At 41.1% G+C, this 25518-nt stretch overlaps 1 protein-coding gene across 1 annotated transcript; it reads right to left on the reverse strand.

Moving 5' to 3' along the window:
- Positions 1–532: 532 nt before the first annotated feature.
- Positions 533–25181, reverse strand: LOC102307019 (RNA polymerase II elongation factor ELL). Its single transcript, XM_005928809.3, has 12 exons — positions 24989–25181; positions 22140–22187; positions 12670–12797; positions 10994–11148; positions 8773–9017; positions 8015–8139; positions 6521–6635; positions 5258–5714; positions 4727–4790; positions 4177–4348; positions 4016–4060; positions 533–3723 (listed from the first exon to the last, which is right to left on the reverse strand). Exons 1-12 carry the CDS (start codon positions 25124–25126, stop codon positions 3613–3615), a joined length of 1803 nt encoding a protein of 600 aa, XP_005928871.1. The 5' UTR covers positions 25127–25181; the 3' UTR covers positions 533–3612.
- Between the last annotated feature and the right edge of the window lie 337 nt (positions 25182–25518).

The following is a 25518-nucleotide window of genomic DNA, read 5'->3' on the forward strand; positions in this document are numbered from 1 at the left end:
AAGACAGATGGTTTGAAAGAGGAGTGAAATAAGCCATCTATGTCCACTGTGAACGGCCATCTTTGAACAGAGGTGGTGATTTACACACCAACTGTCTGCCATCTATAATCCTGTTTTGAGATCCCTTCCCAGACGCCTTAACGCCCACTCACATCAGTATATCACATGATAGGGTGGGGCTAGGTTTCACTATGGGTTCATCAGAAACCTTGGCTGATTGTGACCTACACCCGTTTTCACACCTTGGCTCCTGTGATTAGGTAGGGGATCAATAGGGCTTAAAATCTGGGACTCTACAACAGTTGCTCTTAGAACTGAAGAAGCTTCTCGGATGAGAAATGGAACGGCTTCAAGAAACTTAGAGAAGTCCAGACGCTTTTCTTTCCAAGCTCCTTAGACTACAATGACCTGGATGACTGCAACCTTCACAGACATACGTCTAACCCAGTGCTGCTTTTATTTTAAAGCAGACGCTTTAAAAACTGTTCAAAAATGGAGCAATACTGCCCTCTTGAGGAAGTATGACGCACTGTTGAATTGAAAAGACCTTTATTTTTCAATTTCACCGAGACAATACACATTTTTCTTGAAAGCTTTTCTCAAGAGGATGACATGATAACGCACCCACAATCAAAAATTGCAAAAATATATCCTGTTTCCCTTTCATCGTACTTGGGTTTTGCTGTGTAAAGAATGAACAAACTATGCAGAGATGAATTCAATAAAAGAACAAACACAACATAATAAATACATTTGCTCTCCTAGCTAGATCAAATGCAGTGATTTCTAAAAGAAGAAGAAGAAAAAAGGGTCATTTCACATTTTATCATGGCTTTTTTTTGCCAGTACCAAATAATATGTGGAAGTGGGTTGCCAGGTTGGAATCAAAACCGAAACATAAAAGTCCAGGCTGTTCTTTCAAATGCACATGTGAGCAAATATCAAGCAGCTTCTATAATTTTGGAAAAATCCAGCTTGTCCTAACTGGAATAGTTACGCATTTCAAAAGGCATCTGAGATTAACTTTATCAAAAAAAAAAAAGATGAAAAAAGCACTTTGAAAAGTGGCACAGTGTTAAACTACAAATTTATAAATACTGCAGCCCCAAGTGTCCTTTTTCCAGAATACCGATGATGGTTATATGTAGAATCACTCTGCTCTTTGAATGAAAGGCACCTTTAGTAGTTAGCTACTGTGACAGTACAAAAAACAGACAGCACTTGAAAAGCACCTTAAAAAATATCAAAGGTGTGGTTTGCCAAAAACACATTTAAACAAATGGAACATTTATCTTCATGATACTGTGATTTTGCCCAGGAAGTTTCACCTCTTCTACGGTTTATTTGATCATTGTAAAAGGTTCTTATTTGTAAGTGTGAAGCCCTTCATTTAATAGAAATAGTTAAATTGCGACTTTAAACTCTCGTGATCTAGCTGGTGCTCCATCCTGCCAACAGTAGAAACATTTTAGTACCTTTCTTGTGCCAAATACAAATAAACTGTTTTGTATTTTTAAGAGCCCCTTGTGCTTTATTACCACTGAAGCATCTGCTGCTTTTTTCTAGTACCAGCACAAATGCTACGGGTGTTTATCGCGTATTTGCTTGGTTGCTCAAACCAGTAAATCTTAAAGAGATCTGGTCCTGAGAAGATAACCAACCAGGCACATTAACTAAAAGATCCCTTTTCTGTGTACTGGGGCTTAAGGAATCTAGTTCTGGTAATACTGAATGTTCAAAGCTGCTGCTTCCTGGGCTTACAATTTTCCCCTTCCCCAATCATCAGTGCAGATAAATGTATCTTTCTTGGAAACTTTCATATGTGCCGAGACAGAGGAAATGTTACTAGTCTAAAATCCTTCAAATATATCAGAGTACTGAATGAATTAAAAAGAAACAAAAAAGTGATGATTGCAAAATAGCAAAAAGACCCCACCGTCTATTTGCACTGACAGAATCGAGAGGACCTTGGTTTTGCAATGATTTCTGCAAATATTCCTCCTGATAGTGGTGCTTGCTAGGATTGGACGTGATTATCTGACAGATAACGAAACGACAAATGAAGCTAAAAATACAAAAACAACACAGATAAGACAACTGCTGCACAACACCTATCCAGTAACTGAGCTATCCTTCAAACTAAAAAGACATTTACAGAAACAGTCTGAGCTGGTTAAGCAGAGACAATTTCAGAACTGGGGTACCAGGATTGTGGAAATGTCAGACATAATGTACATGTCAAGGCAAATATTGGCTTCATTCTATCATTTTTAGCCACCTTTAAGACAACTGTTGTTAGTATAGCTACACTGATGCAAATGTCCAGAGAATACTGAAATCTGATCTGCTTATTTGCACTTTAGGCTAATTCAGGTGAAATAAAATGGCAGGTGGTGGTTAAATGAAAACATCTAAAAGTCTCGCCAGCAGCCACTAGAGGTCAGTCTGCTCCTTACACGCAGCCGAACCAGAGTGGTTTGAACTTAGTGAGCGACCTACAGTGCCATACTCCCTGTGGGGCTAACAATTACACAGTAAAAATTTATAAAGGCTTTGCTGTCGCATTCAGCAGAATAATATCAAAATGTAACACCCACTCAAGTGAATTATGTTCTCACCCCATTTTTTTTTTTAAATAACCAAGGTGTAAACACAGCATGCTCATGTATGTCAGTAAACCTGTCACAAAATAAATTGGGAGAGATTTCTGAATCAATAGTTGTTTTTTTCCTCACTAGACACTAAAAGGCAGTTCTTGGTACTGTAGGCTACATGTGGGTGAAAGTGACAGAAACTGTGCACAAGCACTTTCTCAAAAAACCAGCGTTATAGCACTGCGAGGAGTCGTTTTGTGGCATTTCAACATTTCTCAGAAATGAAACAGGACGCTAGCAGAAAGCTACACGACAAAATCCATCATTGAAAAAGCCTAAAGAAGCAGATTTTAAAGAGAAATCGACTTTTCAGGGTCTCAATCCTGCAGAAAAGGTGTCTTGTGTTGTTGTTGTCTCGTCGTAATGAAATATAAATTAATTAGTAAATTATGATCTAGTCTAAAGAGAGAAACTGTTCATGGCACGGTCCTATCGCTGTCAATATGGGATCTGATCATTGACTGATCAATCATCATTTGACTTTCTATCAGCAAAAAGCGCATAAATTTCTCTATTTTTAAATATAAAGACTTTAGTAGCATTTGTTTCCCCTCTAGGACTGATTGTACCATCACTTTTAATACTTAAAAATCAACACTTTTTTTAAGGTTTTTTTTTAGTTCAGATGGGATAAAGGAGAGTTTTTAGGCTGGAATGATCACACCCATTGGCTTTCACCGTGTCACGTTTTACAGCAGAAAGAATCCAGCGGCAATCACAGCTGTAAACCAGATGGTGTCGAAGGGTAACATCGGATCATGAGTCCGTGGTCTCAGCCCGCTTTTTGGGGAAAAAAAGAAAAAGAAAAAAAGAACCTCGCTCCTCGATTACATCAAGACCAAGGAGTAAAGTGAATAGTGTCTCAGCGGCTTCAGGACCCATCCGGGCAGTCTTTGGGTCCGTTAGGAGTCTTTTGGTCCAGTCGTATTACACCCTGCCGAAGGGCCGAGGCCGATCACTACGAGAGTCCCTGCGCTCTGTCGTATTCTGTGATCAGGCCTTTGATATGCGACAGTTTCTTATGGAGGTACTCGCATCGCTTTTTCTCTTCCCGATACCCAGGAAACTTCTGAAAGAAAGAGGAAGAGAGTCCAGTTAGATGTTGTTGGCTTCAACCTGATTTTATGAGAAGATGCTTATCTTTGCTTATCTCTGATTATCAGTAGATAAAGAATTTTTAAAAAGAGCCATCGATGCATATCAGCAATAAACAAAAGGAATGGTTTGATATGAAGATAACGTGGCTAACATATCTTAGATGATGTCTTGAGATAACTCTTTTAAAACCAGAATATGTTTTTGTGGTTCTTGCACACCACTGAATAAAAGTGTTTAGATAAAAAAACAGCAATAAGTCTTACTTTTTTGTACTTGCGATACTTCTGTAGTATTTGTTCCTCCATAAGCTGAAAAAGCAAATATAAGAAAAGGTGTTAGTGTGCCATATGATCTGATCTGTTTTCTATTGTGGTGATTTACAAGAAACGGAGCAGCTAGAGTAGCCTCCAAAACCGGACAGTACCTTGTACTCTTGTGTTCCTGGAGAGAGAGTGTTGATCTTTGAGCCCAACTGAACAAACATCTCTGTTATAGCCCCAATCCGGTCATGAAGAGCTCTGTATTCATCGTACTCGGCGCAGAAGTCCTCATTATACTTCTGCCGCTGCTCCAGCGCAGTTATGATGCTGTATTTTCTAAAGAAAATGAAAGAAAGAGAGGAAAACATTGACATTTTTTTTTAAAAGCCAAGAAGCAGAGCCATCGTTTCCTGTGTTTCCAGTAGGTGGCACTGCACATTGGCAGATTTCAAGGCCCGAAATGTAACTGATTACAGCCTAATATGTTGACCAGATGTACGAATAAAAAGCTTTTTTTTAAAGTAATTGTCAGGGAAGCTTTGTGGCATGTTATTTAGATGTGCATTTTTTCACTATATATAAATATTTTGAAGCTGAACTTCAACAGTCAGCCAGACTCTGAAACCTAAACACCTCAGTGAGAGATGAATCTCTTCTAAATCTGGTAATATGACATAAATAACAAAGCCAGACACAGAACATATTTAATCTTACGTTAAATAATCAGGCAGATCCTCTGCTGTGCCACAGCTAACAGGTGTTTTCTCTCCCTCATGGCCTGTAGATAGGAAAAACACACACATCGAAAAAAGGTTAAAGCACACTGCCAATGCAAATGTGATAATGTGGCCATCATATCAAGGCTGACGGACTCATTTATCTCTGTGTCTGATAAGATTTCCGAGCCAAGGCAAGCGGTGACGCCAGCAGCCCCGAGTAGGAGGCAACCGCTGCCTGCTGACTCGCTCGACCGTAGGTCACACAGCTGTTCCACAGTCAATCATCAACAGGCTAAACACAGGGTGACAGTGTGCGAGTTTTAACCACTCATCTAAAATCATTAAAATTGAGAAAAATATATCGATTTCTCCTTGTGGTCTTCCAGAAACAACATATATAAAATATAGAAATTCTAACAGCTGAAGGGTTTCATGGCCTGCACAAATAAGACTATGATGATTGGTAGCTGAACAATAGGAAACGCGGAGGGTGACAATAACATTTTATATTTTTATTGCTCTTTACCTTGGAGATTTTCTTGATTCTGCTTCAGGTCTGGGCTAGTTTCTATCCAGTCTGCTTTCAGGCGTTCTCTTTCTTTGTCTTTGTGTTTTTTGGATCTTTTCTTTTTATGTTGGCTGTTGGTGAACTGCTGGTCATTGCACATGGAGGTTTCAGTGTGCGGAGGCTTGGCGGTGGGTGCAGTCGGAGCTGCTTCAGTCCTCTCCGCTTTGGGAACCGTGGATGACCCGCTGAGTTTGTGTGGCGAGTACAGACCGTTTGGGCTCCCCTGAAGATGATTGTTGGTTTTGTCAAACTCTGTTTTAATGTGTCCGCTAGAGTTTCCATGACTAGAGGAGCTACGAGCCCCATTGGTGCCAAAGTCAGCATGGGAGGGCGACTGAAGAGGCTGGCACTTGTCTAATAGCCTTTGTCTTTTGGGGGTTTGAATGTTGGATGGGTCCAAAGCTGATGGGCGTTTCTGGGGGAAAAGAAAACACAAGTTTGCAAAGTATGATCAGAAATATTCTTCTTACTTTATGGTTGCTGTTTTTTGAATTCATTTTAATTCAAAGATTGGCCCATTTCAAATGCTTTTACATCAATAAAAAGCTACAGCAAGCAGCACTTTTGCAAAAATTCCACAATATGTGACGATTACAGTCAGGCTCTGGCTCAAAGGGAACAAAATCATCTTAATAGCATAAATTCACACATTAAATTTGTTTAATTTTAGATTCACTGTGGATGGGTTGAAGGCTGCTTATGTGAGAAACATGTTGTTTGATGTTTTCTCTGCCGAGACTAGTTACTTGGTGGGGTCTGGTTGTTAACAATTGCTCCTTGCCAGGAAACAGTCTGGCACATAAACATGTTAATCTACCCAGATCCAGCTACATGTGCTAAAGGGAGAAGTTCGCTGTCAAGGTCTTGAAGGAGAAAGGAGCTTTCAGCTGCAGTTTGGTTAAATTTAAGTAAACAAAACTGCAAAGTTAAAGAAGAAACAACAGCATGAACAACTTTTTAAAGAACACAAAAGAAGAGCATAAAACCTTGAAGGCTAACTTTTCCCTTATTTAACATAGAGGATACAAGACTGGTGTCAATTTATTCTTGCCCAGAGCGATATGGAAAAATTGACACCAGTCTCGTATGCATTTCCCTAAATGTCAAACAATATCCATGTTTACACAGTGTACTGTGAATCTGCATAAGAGGAAATTCCCTGTCTATTCTTAGTCTAATAAGACAGAAGCAACAGGGGGGGAAAAAATTACGTTGAATTACCACAGAGAGAGTTTTGGCAGGACTGAGCTGTGAAGGAGAATCCCCGGGAGTTTTGTGGAATGAATGGTTGGACTGGGGACTCTTCAGCTGGCTGCTGTGGAGTGGCTGAAGCTTCCTGAGGAAAGATTGAGAACACAGCACCTTCAGTTGGACAGCAGCTTCAAGGTAAATTGCCTGTGAAGCTAAACAGGAAGAGCCAGTATATAAGTCACAACGTTTTCTTTGGCAGATTCCTGAGCAAGCACATGAGAAATTATCATTTACTTTGATGTGGAGATGACAGCCTTTTCAGAGAAGCTCTAATCATCAACCTTACAAAACTGCATTTTTCTCCCTCCTCGTTTTGCTTTTTGCACGTTTCTGTGGCACAGTTCGTGTCTTCGGTGATGAAATCCACAAGGGGGCAACCACAAAGACAAAACACAGGCCGGCGTAAGAACAATAGCAGCTGATTTAACCTCTGTAAGGGTAAACACTATTTTCTGGTAATCTGCTTCCTACAGCTCCTTCCTCAAACAGATGCCACTGCATAAAGTCACTTCCCCCAGTGGTTTCAAACCTCTTCATTAATGCGCAGTGCAGTTCAGAACAGATTAACATCAAGAGGTACATGAGAGTAGTAAGAAAGCCTTCACAACAAGGACCTTCCCCAATGCACGGATAAACTACAAGGAAGAAGCGCACAGTTTGCACAGTTTACAGTATGTGCACAGCGTCACAGCTTTATCACACTTGGCGAATCATTCAATGACTACAATTGTAAGACTTTTACACTCAGTGGGGGTGGTGAAAAAAACAAGGGAGATTGTGCAATCAGACAACAGCACTTCTTCCAAAATTCTCATGAAGCACATGGCCTGCATGTTGGCTGGCAGGCTGAGGAAATGCACGAGGGGTGGAAGCTCACCATCAACAGCTCAGCCTTGCAACTCTGAGCGCTCCACGCTAATGCCATTTGGCAACACGGCGCAGGGAATATTTTTCTGCGCTTTGATGTGTCCATTAAGCGATTCATCAGTGCGGAGAAGTAGCTCATTTAGTAGCTCCTCTTTCAAAATGATCACAGCAGACTTCTACATCAATCCATTGGCCTTTCGGTGTTAACGCCAGCACTGTCACAAAGCATCTATCGCTTTCTTCTAGCCTTATCTGCCTACGAGAAGTCTCAGAAAATCTAAAAAAGAACTTAGGGGTAATGGACATATGCTTCATTTTATGCTGCCAGTCAGACACTTATATTCGTGTGATAATGGACTAAACCCAGCAGGCGGTTAGTTTAGGATAATCTCCTTCCAGCGCCCCAGTTTTTGTATAAAAAAAGGAATAATATATTAATTTGTGAGATGCCAGTGGGTGGATATTTTATCTTTACGCTGAGCTGAGCTGGTTGTTTACCCTGTTTCAAGTCTTAAGCTAACCAGTTGTTGGTTTTCTAAAACATTTTGCTTTTTAAAGTCTCTCAATGGAAAAAATACCTGAAAACTTAATTCTCACCTGATCAAGAGTCGGTGGATGAGCTGCTTCTCCTCTTCTAGATATCCAGGCCATTCTCTCTGGACGTGTCTGTAGAGCTCATCCTTCAGAGAGTAGCTGTGGTCTTTAGGGCTCAGTTTAGCAACCTGAAAACCCCCAAAGATTTCAGTCAATCCACAGGAAAAAAGAGATTGAGTATAAAAATAAAATAGATCCAGCTGCGTTTGGCTTTATGTGTAAGTAAAAACAAAAACTACCTGTGTCTGATAAACAGTTTAACCCTAATCCCGCTGATACAAATCTGCCCAAACCAACCACTTTCAATTTTGAAAGTAGTCAGATCCCAGCTGGAGACAACACGCCCCCCCCCCCCCCTGTCAAAACACAATCTTCTCGTCCAGAGATAATTAAAGCAGAGCCCTAATTACAGCTACCAGCGGCGGCACAGTCTCCACTCGATGATTGCAGTGGGACACTCAAACATTGTGAGCACAGGAAATATGCCTGAAAGAAACTAAACTGACGTCACTTTCTTTTTTTTTCAAGCACAGTTTTTAGCTGCATAACACTAAGCTAGTTATAGCGGGTGTATAAATAGTAGTTTACTAGTAAATTGCATGTTGGGCTTTTATTTACGTTTGCATGGTCAGTCTCTAACATGATAGGAAAAAAAGCAGCCTGGTTTGTATTCACCTGAATTTTTTTTTTACTTGTTGCATTTGAGGAAATTTCTCATTAGTGGGCAAGGTGTTTACATAGCATTTTACCAGATATCTCACCTCTTCCAGTACTGAGGTCAGGTCAGCCTTGTCCTTTGGAGTTGCCCGCTCCCTCTCCAGCCACAGCAGCAGCTCGGGTTTCCTGTAGGGCTTTAAGGCCAACAGATGAATGATGCGATCCCTCAAAGGCCGGTGTGCCACAGGGCTGGGAACCAGGCTCCTCTTGTTGTTGGGGGAGTGCTTGTTGTTGCTGCTATCTGAGCTTGACACCAGACCTTGTTTCCGCTGGACCTTCACACACTTGCCTAAAGTCAAAACAAAGCAGCTTACTTTGATTAGAGATAGGAAATTAAAAGGTTATCGGTGTAATAATCTCAGGCTGATGAAAGGCAATACAGTCGCTACCCTGTACAAAACTTACAGATTATAACTGATCTGATAACAGGATTCACAGTATCCTGTAATAGCGCAGCCAACATGTTGGGGCTAATCCAGTCCTCAGGCCAGATATTCAAATACAACCTGGTTTTGAAAGACCAACCTGCGAGGGAGTAACTGTCGCCAGTCCCCTTAAGTGTAACGCAAACGAAGCACATGCACGACTTGCAACGCTCTCATCCTAATCGGGAAAATCAAATTTTAACGTGTAAATAATTTAAACACTGCGCTCTCTGCACATATGCAGAGGCAGTGTTCTTTAGAGTGGAAAACAGTGAGTGGGTTAGATAGCACGCTTAGCTGCCGTGTAAACAGGAGAGCGTTTAAACTAAAGCAACTAACAGAGAGAACCTTTCTCAGTTGGACCGAGGCAGGCAGTGCTTATGGATATCTACAGACTGTAATCTCATTATAGCTGTAACACATGCTTTGAGGTTGCTGTAGGTCAAACGCTAACAGTGCTTTCACGGGGACAGTGTGGCAGACTGTGCTGTATGTACAGATGATGCTTTACAGCACAGTGATAATGTGAAAACTGCTAATATTTACACTCTAACAGTAATTTACAGTTTTGGCAGTATACAGTATTTCATGCTTCTTGCACAAGCTTGTTGCAACAATTTACCCATGTCGTGTCAATTTTAGGCAAATATCCACCCTGCTCTGAAACAACCTGTAGTGCAACTTTCCAGCAAGCAGCGACTAGAGCCAATGTTTCACAGCAATAAATTAAAGCAGCGCTTCGGGGAAGTTTTAAGATTCTCAAGGAAGCTTTGCTGACTTTCCATTGTGACCTACTAGAGTTTACACGCTTTGCAGTAGTGCGGGTGTATTTCCGCACAATTACCAAACAGCCTGAGATGGAATTGTATGCAGGAAATGGCTCAATTTATTTTTCTTTTAAGACTTTTTTAAGCTTCCGAGCACCAAAATGTGTGTACTACTGAACATAACCAAAGATTAAATCATACAATACAGTCCAAATTATGTACATTTTTCTATTGTAGCCTGCATTTAGGAGTTGATGTATAGACTCTTTTTTTTCCTGTACAGTGTAACATTACTGTACCATAAAAAGACAGCAAGTTACCGCAAAATAATTGTGCAGTCTCAACTGCATGCAGTGCATACTGCGATCCATTTCTTTCCCTCTCTGCAGGAGTGTCCAGGAGACGGTACATGAAAAGACATGTTTAACTGAAACTGGATATTCTGTAACTGCACCAGGATGTCTCCAGTGGTTTTTGACATTTATTATCTGAATACACATGTAAAAGCCTCAGAGGAATATTTCTGTTTTCTTGTACAAATCATAACCTAAGCTAACGCTGGGCTTGAATGCCACCAGGCCTCAGTCAGGAGTCAGGCACAGATCACTACAGGTTGTGTGTGTAAATATCTATTTAGGTGTTTTTAGGAAACGTATAAAATGACTAACGTTTCAGTTTGTGTAATTACATTTTAGACAACTTCACCAGCATGAGACCTGTTAGCGCATACTTTGTGCAAACTCAATCACATTAATGATGCTGGCAGGGAAACTGGCAAAGTGCCTGAGCAAATTTGTCAGAATGAAAGCAAGAAGAAGAAAAAGGTTCTGCTTTCACATGAGTAACTGCAACACGGCACTTTGATCAATTATGTGATAACTTTATTATGTGATAGCACCATATGGTAATTATCAGAAGGATTAAATATTAAAAGGCGGTGGTTTCAAGGCTTTTCGGGAACATAAAAAAATTCCAGTTATCTGTCCTTGATTCCTAAATGCCTGAAGGCTGCTGTGTAAAATGAAGTTGGAAGACACAAGAAAATATCGACGCACGTATTGTAAGAAACGTACTTGGGCCCGGCTTGATCTCAATTGCTGACCGGCTCCAGATGTCCTTCTCCACCTGAGACATGCGCTCTCGGGTCGTCTGATAAGAGTCGTCTGTGGCGCAGACTGTGATCTTGTCCTGAATGCTCCCCTGGCCCTCCAGGTGATCCCTGCCCTCCCTGTGTAAAGAGGGAGGGAGAATTAGGAATTCTAACTGTCACCCAGCATTTTTTTCAGACACCATTAGGTGCTGGAAAATACCAAAATAAGACCAATATTTTCCATTTTTTAAAACTTTTTTATGTTTCCTAAAATGTGATAAATTCTAGACTACTGTGCAAAAAACCTGATTTCAATTACCTACCTTTGTTTACTTTCTACAGTTTTAACTTGAACACATGTCTGTTATTTGAATTACAATGTTTTAGTAACGATTAAAAATACCTAAACACTTACTTGTAGCACATTTGTAAATGATCAACTCCTCTAGGATTACGAGAAATCATCAATCGCAATCCACAGAGTAATATCACCACTAGCTAAAGACGGAAAAGTTGCCAGCATCAATGAATGAGGCATCAATGCGGGAGGCACACACAGATGAGATGTTTGTTTATTTGTGGTTTATCCATCACAAGCTGTTCGATAAACTACATTTTTTGGAGATATGTTTCTTGGAGATATTTGAGAGAGTGCACGCGGTGAAGCTGAGTCAACAAACAGCAGTCATTGTGCGGCTGTTTTTGTGCACGGCCTGTGCTGTGGCCGGGTTTTCCCGCGCTGCATCACATATAAACACCATTCCTTAGTCAGATAAAGAGACAGTGAATCATTGCTTTTGTACATATGTATATTTAGTGATGTAAATCTTTCTCTTGTGTCTGTTTCACCGTGCACATCCTGCTTTACCCTCGCGGAGCGTGGCAGACAAATAAAGATAACATTAAACTTGCTATGCCACCTTGAGTGCAATTAAAGCTTCCCAGCAAGTATTCAAAATAACATAACAAAAGGACAAAGAGACAGATAACCCCATCGCTGGCTCACCAACTTGTTTGACTACAATAAAGTCGCAAATACTATTGCAAACAAACATACTGCCAACCCTTTGTTCCCTTATGCTCTCTCTATTGAAACTGTATGGATCTATCCACGCACCGATGTTTACATCTGACATTTGGTAAGACATAAAAACATAGAGCTGATATCTTTGATTAAATTCTATGTGTCATTCATTTGTCACTTATATCCCATCCATTCATTTTAGCAAAACATCAAATGAACAACTTAAAGGAAAAAAAAATCCTGTCATTGTTCCTCCATGACTCTGTGCCAAATCTGGTCCGGTTACCAAGTTAAATTCTTTATAACAAATGTTATGAAGGCTTAATGACTGTATTTCTAACAAGCTGCTCTAATGTAACCTTTTAACAAACCCTTTAACCCGGCAAAGCATAAACACTACTTCTCTGTTTTCAGTTACGTGTGGTCACACCTTTGAGGTCATGGTGGCACGACAGCCTCTGGGTATTTTTGTAGTTGAATAGAGCCTGACGGTGATTCTCTGCCTGTTGTGGTACTATTACCAAAGAGAGAGGCCACTGTTTGGCCTGGTCCTGCGGTCTCACTCTGGTACCAAATTTACTACAAATTCCATTTGTGGTCGACTCTGGAAAGAGTTATGTGTGTGTGTTCCTTACCCTGAGACATACTGATGAATGCAGTCGAAGCTGGACTGAGGCTTGTCTTTGCTGTCACTGGACAGGTAAAATGAGAAGACTCTGAATCCATCTGGAGACTCGGGGGTCGGTGCGGGGATCTTTACGTACTATCCGAGACAAAAGAAACAAAAACCGTGAGTTTTAAAAAACATTGATTTACAGAGTAAAGAAATGCTTATGATCAAACGTTTAAAAGCCAGTCCTTGGTAATCATTAACAGTTCGACAGTGTTCTCTGACATGCTTGAGTGTGTGTGTGTGTGTGTGTGTGTGTCTGCGTGTGCTAGCATTGCTAATTTAAGAGCCGTGTTATGCAACAACCATGTTTTATCTCCCCCAGATATAGCCTCAACTCATTCAGTGTTATCTCAAAAACACTACCCAAAGTAAAGCAGCCAAACTTACAAACTTTGGGGTTTATTTTCCTGATCTCAGTGACACCTAAATAATCTTTTGTTTGCGGCCCATAACAAGAGGCCTCCCAGGTCACGTATGATGACCTTTAAGTAGTCACAAGAAGAGCCTGTTCGCGAGGCACAACATAACAAAAGCACAGTGGACAACCTTTTCACTCCGGCGATAACCTCTTCTGTCACAGACTGTCCACGGCTCTGTTCCAACAAACAAGCCAGCAGGTTGAAGTCTATTACTGTTAGAAGCCTGTTACATAAAATGACCTGAAAACCCACTTCCACTGAAAGGATAGTTCAACTTAGAAAGTCATTAACCAACAGGTAATATGTCCTTTAAAGCACACTGGGTAGTGGCTCTCTGCTACACTGCCTGCAGCTGTGTTTCAGCCTGAAAATGGGCAGTTTGGCACTTTTGTTGATAGACTGTCCTAGATTCAGATGAAGCCCGTGATTATTGCCCATGCTTTGCAAACACGAGTACGTGTTCACTGATGAGTAGGACTAAATGTTGTTGGGTTTTTTTGCCTCTTCAATGGCAGATCCAGTAAAACTCCTCAGGCCAAAGCATGCAGTAGTTTCTTTAAGCACAAGTCTCAAGAAAAAACAAATGTCAGTCAGATGGACTTCTTTAGTTACCGTTCATGATTGATTGATGATGAGCTGACTGAGCTGAGAGCGCTGTCCCCCTGGCAGATGTGGCTGGCAGGACTATAGCTGTCACAAATGCCCAGTCATGCAGCAAAGCCATAAGCACTTTTTTTGCAGCAGGGAGCCAATGAACAGCTCTTCTCCTCCACACCCCTCCTCCTTTTCTAAAAACCCAAGGCATGCCATTCACCCCACCCCCCATCTGCCCCTAGCTTTCCCTCATGCGCACCCATGTCAACACAAAACGCAAAGCAACACACAAGGCCGGGGACAGTTGAGACTCACAGCTGACCATTAATTTTGACCTATTTATGTCTGACCGTTAACATGAAGAGGTAAAGCAGAGCCCTGCATATGTCGGCTTTGCTTCCCCCCCCCCCCTTAACAGTAATTAGAAATGATCAGCCAGAAAAGCATCAAAGTGAGCAGGCATAAGAGGCGAGGCACGTCCTCGGGGCCAAAGAGTAAAGTAGTGGCTGCCACGACCAAAATTATAAGTCAACAAAAGTCGCAAATTTGTTTTTAAAATCAGGGTACGGCTAAACAAAGGCTTTGGGATAAAGTGAGGTTGCACTTGCACATTTAGCATTGCAATACTGCCACCACGTCCCCTTTTTCAGTCACTATGAGCCCCTCCAGCCATGCATTAGATCTGCCTGTCACCCCCATCGGTGCCACCTTGCACACTTCACATTCTAATTCTAATCAATGTCACTTAGGTCAGACTGTTTAGAGGTCGCCCCCCATTTCATTCACAGCTTCCTTTTCAAGCTTCATAACCATATGTCTTTTAACCCATTAGTTCCCACTTCCTGACTTCTCGAGGAGAGCCTTTCTACGTAGCCGCAGGATAACAAACTTTAAAGCGCCAGACGACTATAAAGCCTGAACAATAACCATAGCTCAGTTTATTTAAATATCACAAATTTACAACAAACATCAACCTAATTGTAAGGTTTGTATTGTAAGGTAAAGCTCACACAACATTAGAGACAGAAACAGCAACCCAATAATCCCCTATGACCAAGCACATAGTGACACAGATGTTTTACACTGTGCTTACTTGCTTTCTTATATTATCAACTAAGAAGACCGGTGACACTCTTAGAATATAATATATATATATATATATAATATATATATATATATTATATATATATATATATATATATTATATATATATATATATTTACCTTAGAATATATATGAAGCTACAGCTACACCAAGTAGCTTGCCTACTTTAGCAATAAAGCTCAGAAAAGAAAAGAGAGATAATGTATCTATAGCTAATCAGCAGTAATTGTGGAACTATCACATGACCCACGGTCTCATAATTCCTAGAAAAGCTATCAAACTATATCAGACAGGAAACAGTTAATCATGAGAAAAGGTTAGCTGGTATCAGTTAACTTGTAGAGGCTTGATGACATGACATGATTACAATTTTTCATTTAACATTTTAAGTCCAACAGCTTTTTGTAGCTAGTGAGTGATATCATGGATATTTTCAATGTGGAATATGTCCAACTAAATAATTGTCTTGCACTTCTGTGAATAAAAAACAGAAACCAGGAACTACAATTTTAGTGCAGAAATTCAACCACCCTTTTATTTTAACCCTTTTTTTTACATTTCGGAAAATAAGGTTTGCGAGGCCGCGACAGATCATGATGAAGCGCTCAGTAAGGGTAAGTCGCACTGAACCTAAAAATGCGAGTCATTTACTTGAAGAATTTAGGAGTCACTGTCTGTTATTTTGTAGACACATCTGCAGGCACTTGTCCTTTACAGCTAATCACGTATCTGCGTCTTTGGTGCCTCCTGAGTTTGAACAAGTCTCAGAAGGAAAATGCACAAACATATGCCTAATATTATTTCTTTAACTGCTCAAAAATGACTAGAACAACACTGCTGCTACTTTCTTACCAAAATTGATTGTTTGAACAATAAGTTTTTTTGTATGTTATCTTGTAAAAGCTTAGAGCACTAAATAACATTTTTCTCTGACTTGTTACCTGGTTAAATTGCTACCTTTTTGCTTTATACCAACAGCAACTAGTAGTGCTGAAGTATCAACAAATACAGGTTTATCTGTTTATAAATTTAAATGCTGCAGAATACACTAATTATCACAGTCAAGTGGACTTTTGATGTGGTAACTCAAGGATAGAACTTGCACCAACAGGTCTGTTATCCCAAGGCTGCTGTCAGTCACGTAGTAGGTGTAGATTTACATAGAGACGCTGAGTCATACACATATGGAGCTTTGGCCTGATCCCCTGAGGCCGCCAGTGTGTGTGTGTGTTGTCTTTTTGTCTTTTTTTAGGCAGAGGAACCTTCACACCCTGACGGGTCACACGGAGGGAGAGAGGTCAAATATTTGACTGTTTCAGTGGAATGTCAACAGAGAGGCTATTATCAGTCAGAGCTCAACGCTCAACGCTGAACAAACAAAAATACAAACAAAAAGAAAATAAACTATCCAATCAAAAAAAAGAGTGTAATTGGAAATTGGTTATAGAAGATCCACACACAGCTTTTATATGCAGCTACTAACTCAGAGATAAATGAGTAGCTAACATCAAAGAAAAACGCAGCTCCATTACCCAGAGGTCACTGAAACAATATTTACTTCTTCGTGTGCTTGCTGCTAATGACTTTTCATTTTAGTTCAGTACTAGTGACAAACTATCTCTAAACATTTTATTCTAGGGGGTTTAGTTGTGTTAGGAAAATATGTCAATTGAATTATTAAAAATGCGCTGTTGAACGCCATTTGAATAATTTCTGACTTCTGTCTTGATTCCTGCTGTAAAAAGTTCATAATTATGGAGATAACTATTAATTCAGGGTTACTTGTCCGGTTCAGAACGTGGCAAAGAATTCATTAAATTGCTTATGTGCTACAGTATTCCAATTATGATTGTCGAGTCCTTTAATCTGACGATTAATTAATCAGAGAAAAGCTTAATCGGGTATTACTATGATCAGAGCGTGCTATTAACACGTGTCAGTTTAATATATTTGAGCAGCTTAATATTAAGAAGCACACAGCGGTGAGAGCTGTGTGCAGCACTGCTTCTCATTATTATGGCGAGAGTAAAAGTTTAGATGGCGGACAGTTACAGTTCGAGCAACAAAAAGACGAGCCATAGCACCTTGTCAGTGCGGCCCCCCCATCGAGCGCACGGGCTAGTACAATAACTGCCTCTGTGGCTGTAGCCCAGACACATCTGCTACTCCAGGCCCTGTGTGCGGAGATGTCAAATACTTTCAAGCTGTTTTAAGGTGTGAACTGGACTGGAACAGAAAACCTTGGCAGGGGTCTCAGCAGTTGAACAAGGACAAAGGGCACCGATGGTGATGTCCTTGTAAAACTTCATCTGTAACTCCTCGAGCATGTTTAAACTGCTCATCTTTGATGAGGTTAAACAGAGTTCTTAACCCTGTCTTTGTGTGACAAGAGCGAGGGGGGGGAAAGGGATCATTAATGAGATCTACGTTTGCCCACCTCTGTGCTACGCGCAAGCCAAACATCTGCAGAAAAAGATGAGAGGATAGTTTTTCCTCTCTTTCTTTCTTTTCTTTGCTCTGCAGACGAATGCGAGGAGGCCAAGGTTCCCAGCTCTGGTATTTGGCATGGTGGCACTGAGCAGGCGCCTGGATATGTGATTTACTCTGAAGCCTCTGCCTCCTGCCCCTGTCTGTACTGACACTAGTAACCATTGTCTTCTCATCTGAGCCTACTCAGCCATAGCTGCTCTGTGAGCTGCCCATCTTTTGTTCTAGCTTCTTCCCCCACAAAGCTGAGTGCAATGGCCTGTCGGGCCGCCTGGATTATTCATGAACAGCAGGGACGTGTGGCTGTGTGTGTTGTTGGGTGGTAAAGGGAGGGATTGGGGGTTTGGGTGTGTGCGTGGAAGGGATGGGGGTGGCGTTGACTCCCAGTAGAGCCAGTGCATGAAGGATGGCCCTAAATAGTCTTCCTTTAGGAATGTGTATCTCAGTAGAAGAGGGGGATGGATCCTGACTGGAATTAATGTACTGGTTATGTTTCTTTTTTAAAAAAAAATACAGTTTAATATATGAATGTAATTTAAGATTGACAGTAATAATAAAACAAAGGAGAGGAATTTGTTATTAACGTTCATTTGTTACAGTGTGAGCAACATATCCACTGTGACAGTTATTAAAATCAAAATTACATACCCTCAAAGATTCATTTAGACCTCTTACAGTGTGAACTGAGCTTTCAGTGAGGGTGGATGGATGTGGCGGTGATGCTTGAGGATCTATTCATCGAGGGGGGTTGGTAGATACAGGAAAAGCAAAAGAAGCGGGGGTGGGGACTGACGGGAGTTGTTGTGGGGATATGGGGATGGGCAACTGTCGAGCAACCCCCAAGGTACTGCCTGTTATGCCAAGCAGAATCAGTCTTTTTCCAAGAAGCTGAAGCTAATCTGTCATCCTCAACAAACGCTCCCTATCTCAGCACCCCTGACACCCCCACCCCTTCTTTTAGGTGCCTTCCTCTTCACACACAGAGGGATGGAGACGACACTTAATAGCCTTCAAATGTAGAAGAGCTAGGCTGCTGTTTTCTCTCAATACAATATGTAAACTTCCCAAATAAATAAATAAAATCTATTACACACATGCAGATTGTGTTATTCTGCAAATGTGTTCCCCTTATAATCCAACAATCCACTGCAATCACTCTGCTTACACTCCCATTACTGGACTAGTAATCCTATAACAATTCCCTGCCTTGAAAATGAGGTAAAACGAGCAAATAAACATTAAATATCTCCAAAACTTTCAAAAGAGATGAGCTGCAGGGCTGTCATTTTGCAAGAACTGGAATTATCACCATACAGGTTCATACATCTGACTTAAGCCACTTTAAGAACCTTGATTCTGGTGGCATGCAGCATGACCTACAGCGCAAATCATCCCGGAAAACAGTCACATAATCTGATGAATTCCTTTGTGGAACCACGTCTCAGTTTCTGGTGCCTTGCAGATACTTTTGTTAATAATTTATGGTTGAAGGCTTTACTTGTTCACTTTGAGGATATGGAGCATAATTTAACAACAAATAAAATCTAAATCTGCAAATCTGTTTCAGTGGAGTCATGCGTTATTTCTGAGTTTCCTAACAAGGCACTTGCCTCTTTGGAACGTAAATGAACTGCATAAAGACGCAACACGAATGCAAAACTATTTGTGTTTCTAATCCTGAAAATTCTGTTTGACTCACTTGCACATTGCCACCTTATTACCTGTCCAGCTTGAGACACTGATTCATCTTTTCATCACTCTTGTAAGCTTAAAACACCGGTGTTCTTCAAAAGAAGCCAAAGAATACAGTAATGACAGAGAAGCTAACTAAAAAAAAAGTCCTCTTTAACCCTAGGATCTCATGGGGCTTGTTCTAAAATATACTGTATGATCTAAAAATCCCAACTGCCTCTGCAAAAACACAGTGGGCCTCAAACGGGCAGAGAACAGAGGGACTTTTGCTTCGCTTAACACATCTGGATGAATAGAGCGGCGTGTGCCCTTTCAGAAACACGTGGGACAACTCTCCCTCTCACCGCTTTGCCACTGGGAGAGGACAGCTCTCAACCACATTCCTGTTATTGTTATTCTAATTAGGTCCCAGAAAAAAAGGGGGGAGCGAAAAAAAAAAAAAGGATGTGTGGTGTGCATGCACACATACACTCTCCCACAGTGGAAGAGCTTATTTGCAGTATGAACGCGAGGCGAGGCAAAGTGGTGCGGTGACAGGGGAATAGAGTCAGAGCAGCCATGTGTGAGATAGAGGCCCTGATGTCTTGCAAGGATTCAGCCAAGGCATGGGGTGAAATGGCACAATAATCAAGAGGACAGGCGGGAGGGAGGAAGCTAGCTCTGCCTTCACACGCAGTCGTCGTGAGGATATCTTAAGAGCACCTCTGCATTCCCCCTCATCTAGCACCACTGTCTGTACGTGACAGCTGTGCACATGAAAACAGAGCCATAAACAAAAACAATTACTCTGGCAACTCCAGTTGACCGTTTATGCACTGAAAAGGTAATAAAACCGACGTCACAGCTGACACGGCACATCGCACACGCGTTTAAACGAAATGGCAACAACAGACGTATTAGACTCATCAAGCCTTTTTTCAGTGCTGCGGTATAACATCGAACAACTCTACACTACAGCTTTGCAGGATAATAACTGAGATTTCTTATAAATGTATGAAAACATGAAGGTGCGCGCATTTAATTAACAAGCAGCTAACCTTTACCTATCAGTAGACTTTAGCATGTATTAAATAAAACAAAGGCCAGGTTCTTTTCTTACTAAATGGATATACGTCATGCCAACAAGCAGGCAGCATTGCCAGTAGCACAGGAAAATAAGCACTGGGATGTGAAATTCCAGACCATGGGAACCCAGACCAGCTCCGAATATATTCCTTAATCCTAGTGATGACTTTTAAGGAATCCAGAATGTTTCTTTTCAAACTCTCTTCTACAATGTTCTTATTGATTCATCAAAATATGCTGTTTTTCCTTTTTTTTTTTTTTTTACCGTTTTCCACTCACTGCTCCCAAAGTATTGTCATTGATCAAACTCACTCACTTTCCTTTCCTCCAACAACATGCAGTTTTAAATCTGTTTGTCCAAATTAAACAAGTAAAAGCAGGGGTTAGCTAGATTCTCCTGTTTTTTTTATAGTAATTTGTGTTTCATAGTTGCCTTGAACACCAGATTCAGAGTCCTGTTGTGTCTTTCATTGCATGATTACAAGCTTGGCAGACAATTTACAATAGTAGGGCAGAATGCCGCAGGGACAGAGGGAAAAGCAGCCGAAAACCTCAGCGTGCTATTTCTTGATAGGAACCCTGGCCCCTGATACCACGCAGCCCTGGACTGACGCCAGGACGGTGATTTGGAGAATTCTTCTGGTTTCTGCGGCCCTGGAAGTGCCCTTTTTACAGGAAACGTGACATGAGCCAGCAAGGACAAACATCAGAAAGAAGGCAGTCGTGGCTTTTGTGATCAAGCTCTACAGTTGGCAGCTGTCAGCAGACGCATGACCTCTTGGACCTCATGTTGCTTTTGGGGAAAAGGATGTGATCCAGCTAACAGTTAGCAAGTGGAAAGATAAGGGGAACGTCTACATCTGTGATGGTGAAACCCTCCAACCGACACAGATACTGGATGTCCTCTTGGTCTGTTATGTGCCAGACTGCCATGTTAACCAGCATCCTCCCCCCACTAACGGCTTAATATGGCCTCCCCCACCACCAATGGCTGCCGCTACCTCATTAATGCCCAATCGTCCAGCTCTGGGACTATTGTCGGAGGGGGAGGGAGCCCATGCTTGAATTCCGCAAAGCAATTTGAATATGTAATGTGCCAGCCAAGATATAATCACCAAATCCTATTCAGTGATTAAAGCACACTTAAATTGCACTCACTTAACATTGCTACACAGAAAGATGCAATAAGCGGGTTAATCTGCTGCTGGCTTTACAGATGTTCCTTTACATGTTTACATTCATCATTTGCACTTTGAACATATTTTGCACATTTTCTTGGATAAAAATTCCTCCACTTGTTTACCACCCCTGCTCGTCAGATCTTTCATGTCTGCGCAGAGACAACAGGCGTAGAGACATGGGGGGCTCCCTGGGGTTTGCCAACTCCCCTTCCTCCTCCCCCCTCCAAAAACAAAGCCTCCCCAGTTACAAGCCTGACCCAGTAACCTGGCTAGCAGCCTCGGGGTGTAGCACACCCTGTCTTAGGGCCCATGTGAGCACACAGGGCTAGCATTTGTGTACAGAGCAAAGTCACTTTCGTCAATGCAATCGGCTCTTATGGGGATTAGAACAGCTCCTTTTAGACAGGGCTGATTGTGTGGTAAATGTGTAGAGGCCTAGCAGGCAGAGCTCGGGAGGGTGTAATACTGGCCGGGCTAATCTAGCCGGACACAGGCATCTTTCTTTACAGTCGCTTCACAGGAATGGCCTCTTACTTTCAGCACCAAGCCATGATATGTATCTGATTTCTGTACATATACGTTTAGAGAAAGAAACAGTTGACACAACTTATTGTGACTTGGAAAATGACTGACACCTTTCCCTCAAACTAAGTGCACTGACTGCTGTTATTTTCTTCATAAAACAATTCAAGGCAGCAAAACCCATCGACCTATGACAATAAAGTCATCCAAACATTTGGAAAATCACCACCTCTTCAACGATGTGTTCTTAAGAATCATATAAGACATCTTCCAGAGGAACTGTCATAAGCGTGCTCCACAACAAATCAGAAGTAATTAGAGCGTTCAGGTTCTCAGACATCAGCGGGAGAGTATGCAAAACATCTTACCCCTTGGCTCCCCTTGAAGCAAATCGCTGGCTGATTTGATAGTGATGCCTGAGGAGAGAGAGAAAAGGAGACACTGGTCAGTGATTGAATCAACAGCTCATGCATTATGAGTAAAGAAATACCGCCATTGTTTCTAGATAACTGCCGTTTGGATTAGGGAACTTAAAACGCTAAAATGTTGCCATCACTCCCAGCTGCTCAGATGCTTCTTGCTTTAATCAGAGGAGAGTAATGTGAGCGTTAATCGTTCCATATCCTGCAAAAAACTGTGCTCATGTCAGTCGGCTGGCCGAGCGCGTTTGTGCGCGGGTGTGCGTTTCGGCTGATTTCCCCTCTAAATGAATAAAAGGCTAAAAAGCAGATCCCAGAGGAAAGACAAAGTACGCTCTGAAACCAATTATATGTCTTTGAAAAAAAAGCACTTTTACAAGCCTGCACTGTGCTGGAAATACTGTACTGCTCTCCAAGACCACAGTGAAACCTGGCTTAAGCTCCTGAACACAATATTGTTTCTCTCCCAGCTAAATGATAAAGAAATATTTGAAAAATCCCTTTAAAAATGAAGCCTGCTTTTGAGTCGACACGACTCCCAGTAAATAGCTGGAGACTGTTATCCACGAAACACAGCTTTGCCTGTGATTGACAGGGCTCGTAATTTATTATTAACAGCTTTGAGAAATGTCTTCGCTATTGAGCATTGTTGTAATTTTCTTCATAATCCATTAGCTTTTAATATTGAATGGAATAATAAATATTAAAGCACATAACACAGCCGTAAGGCTAAATCTAACTTGTTAAAGGTCCAGATTTGATCATTTACTCACTAAAAGAGTCGCTGTTTGACAGAATTGAAATAATTGGTTAATTGAAGTGCTTTTATAACACGTAACTAGTGGTTTTACAAATGTCAACAGACTGTTTATTTATTAACAATTAGCAAGATTTCTTTGAGGGAGTTGCCAGGTTGAGGAAAAGCCCTCTGACTGATGTTTATTGTTCTACCGCAGTGGCATTTAAATCACATTTATTAACAACTGCAAACATGACGGCTTATTGGAAAACGAAGACTAATGGGTGTTTAGTGACGGCTCGTCACATTTAAATAAAACTAAAGGAATTTATTACAACTTGGGAAAACATAAAGTTGTTACTGATTTGTAACTTGAAGTATTAGTAAAAATGTTATTGACCTTTAGTAAAACCACTGTTGTTTGCTAAAATGGCACCCATTACAAAGAGCTGCAGATTAATTCATCAACATAAAATAAGCAATTGTTCTTATTCTTATTTTTGAGCAGAAAGCAGCAGTGGTTTCCATCCATCCATAAATACCTGCTGGTTTTTGGTTAATTATGGATAATTATGATTTTACAATAATGTTATAACAGTTGTGACAAACTGTTATAACATTATAAAATGGTTTAGTGCATTAGATCTTCAGCTACAGACCTTATGTGATAAGCTTTTATAGTTTCCTTAATAAAATCATTCTCTAGCTTGTGCTTTACAAAAACACATGTATGAAAAGCATAAATAAATCATAACTAGTAACAGAAACTCTCAGGTTGCGGCTCCTTGGGACAACATCTTTCACAGCTCGGTGGGAGACCAGCGGTCTAAAACCGTATTTACTATGGGTGGTCTCTGACTTGGAAAACTTTTGCAGTAACCTCTCCTGCCTGCCTGCCTGCTGTGGCCTGGGAGAAGCTGTCAGGTCTATGAGCTCTGGAGTTTACTCTGCTTCACAGACCAATGAGCTCCGGAGATGGGCAGGCGTCCAAGCGTGTAAAGGCCAAAAAACAATACACAAGAGCACAGCAACAACTTGCAAAACCGTGCCACGCCGACCCAATGCGTACTACACAGCTGATCCACCGAGTCCCAAATCCAGAGTTAGTTTTGGGCTGTTGTCTTTTATGGTCCGTGACCGGAAATAGACTTGTTTTGATGGTTAAGCAGGAAACAAACAAACAAGAAATATATTTAAGCAAATATGACTTCAGTCATAACTGGGACTAACTGTCTTTTCGAGCATTGCTCTGGGAAAGACAATTTAGACAGACTAAATTATCCCGGTCTAATCTAATGGACCATAAAAACAATAAAGCAGTCTCCAGATTCGGAGCAGTCGAATAATTTGCTTGATAGCTTGTTCATTAATTTATTCATCAGAGCGGAATAGACAGGGGGACAAAAAAGCCTTTTAAAGAACATTTAATGATCGGCAGGGACAGTAAGTAGTGCGCATTTGGAAACGCAAAGCAGAACTTATGATACCAACAGAGGACGGTAGTAGTCCCCAACCACATTTTGTTTATAGGAAATCGCCTGCGTTTTCCTATAATCTAAATGTACATATATTTTTAGATCTAGTGTACTGACACACGAAAACAAAACAGCGAAAACAAGCCCAGGGGATAACCACAAACCTTTGTCATAAAAGAAATCTAATACCTTTTGGTTTTCAAGCAGATTACGATTTGATAACTTCTCATTTTCTGTTCAAAACAAAACAAATTTCTCGGATTACAGGAAAATTCAGTCACCAGAGTGAAATGATTTGCTTGTTATAATCACAATAAATCATGCTCAGCCTGCCTTTTACTGTAACACAGCCAGAAGAAAGTAACGCAGTACACAATTATCTACCAAAACGCTTTTGTCGACGGCATTTGAACCGTCTGTAATCGGGATAAGTGGGCAAACTTCACAGTTTTCTCCCTAAAATAAGGAACTGTCTTATTTTCATGCAGGTCCCGGAGTTGGGAGGCGATTCAAAAACAAGAAAATATAGAGAGGAAAAAAGACACACAAGCTCCAAAGTTGGTGAGCCTGATAAATTGTCTTACCTTCAAGTTCTGGTAGGCTTCGAGGGTCCGGATGGCGGTGTCAGTGAGCTTGACGTGGTACAGAGTTTGATTCGGGGTGTTTTTGTTGATTTTAGCACAGGAGAGCCCATACCGATGCTCCTGTCTCAGCGCTGCCATTTCTACAACTGAGAGCTGCTGCTGGCGACATTCTGCCTGAAACGTCACCGAGGAGACGACCGTCTGTGGGCGGAGCTAACACACACTTACAGGAGCACGCACGCACGTACTTTCGCTTTCGAGAAGTTCCAGTCGTCGGACACCCCGATCTCTTTTTATCTGCTCTTTGATCCGTTCGCGGTTTGGGGTTTGGTCGAAGTTAATCTCATCCACCGGGGTTTTGGTAAATGGCATGTCGTGACTGTTTGCAACGTTAGAATAAGGTAGACTATAAAAAGTTACACCTGATGGGATTTAGCAGTAATTTATGTTTAATTTCTGTAGCATATTTTCGGAACAAGAATATATATAATATATATATTATATAATATTATATATATATATATATATAT

This window comes from Haplochromis burtoni, unplaced genomic scaffold, assembly GCF_018398535.1.
Source record: "Haplochromis burtoni strain Fernald_Lab_line unplaced genomic scaffold, NCSU_Asbu1 Contig_114, whole genome shotgun sequence".
NCBI lineage: Eukaryota > Metazoa > Chordata > Actinopteri > Cichliformes > Cichlidae > Haplochromis > Haplochromis burtoni.

What these genes read in the sequence shown, in the direction of transcription:
- LOC102307019 (XM_005928809.3), bottom strand. Translation starts at nt 25,126, where the DNA reads ATGGCAGCGCTGAGACAGGAGCATCGGTATGGGCTCTCCTGTGCTAAA. An exon ending in CTGCCAAAACTCTCTCTGTG is followed by an intron (nt 5,715 to 6,520) that starts GTAATTCAACGT and finishes CTTTTCCCCCAG; the next exon opens with AAACGCCCATCAGCTTTGGA. An exon ending in AGTATCGCAAGTACAAAAAA is followed by an intron (nt 3,724 to 4,015) that starts GTAAGACTTATT and finishes TCTTTCTTTCAG; the next exon opens with AAGTTTCCTGGGTATCGGGA.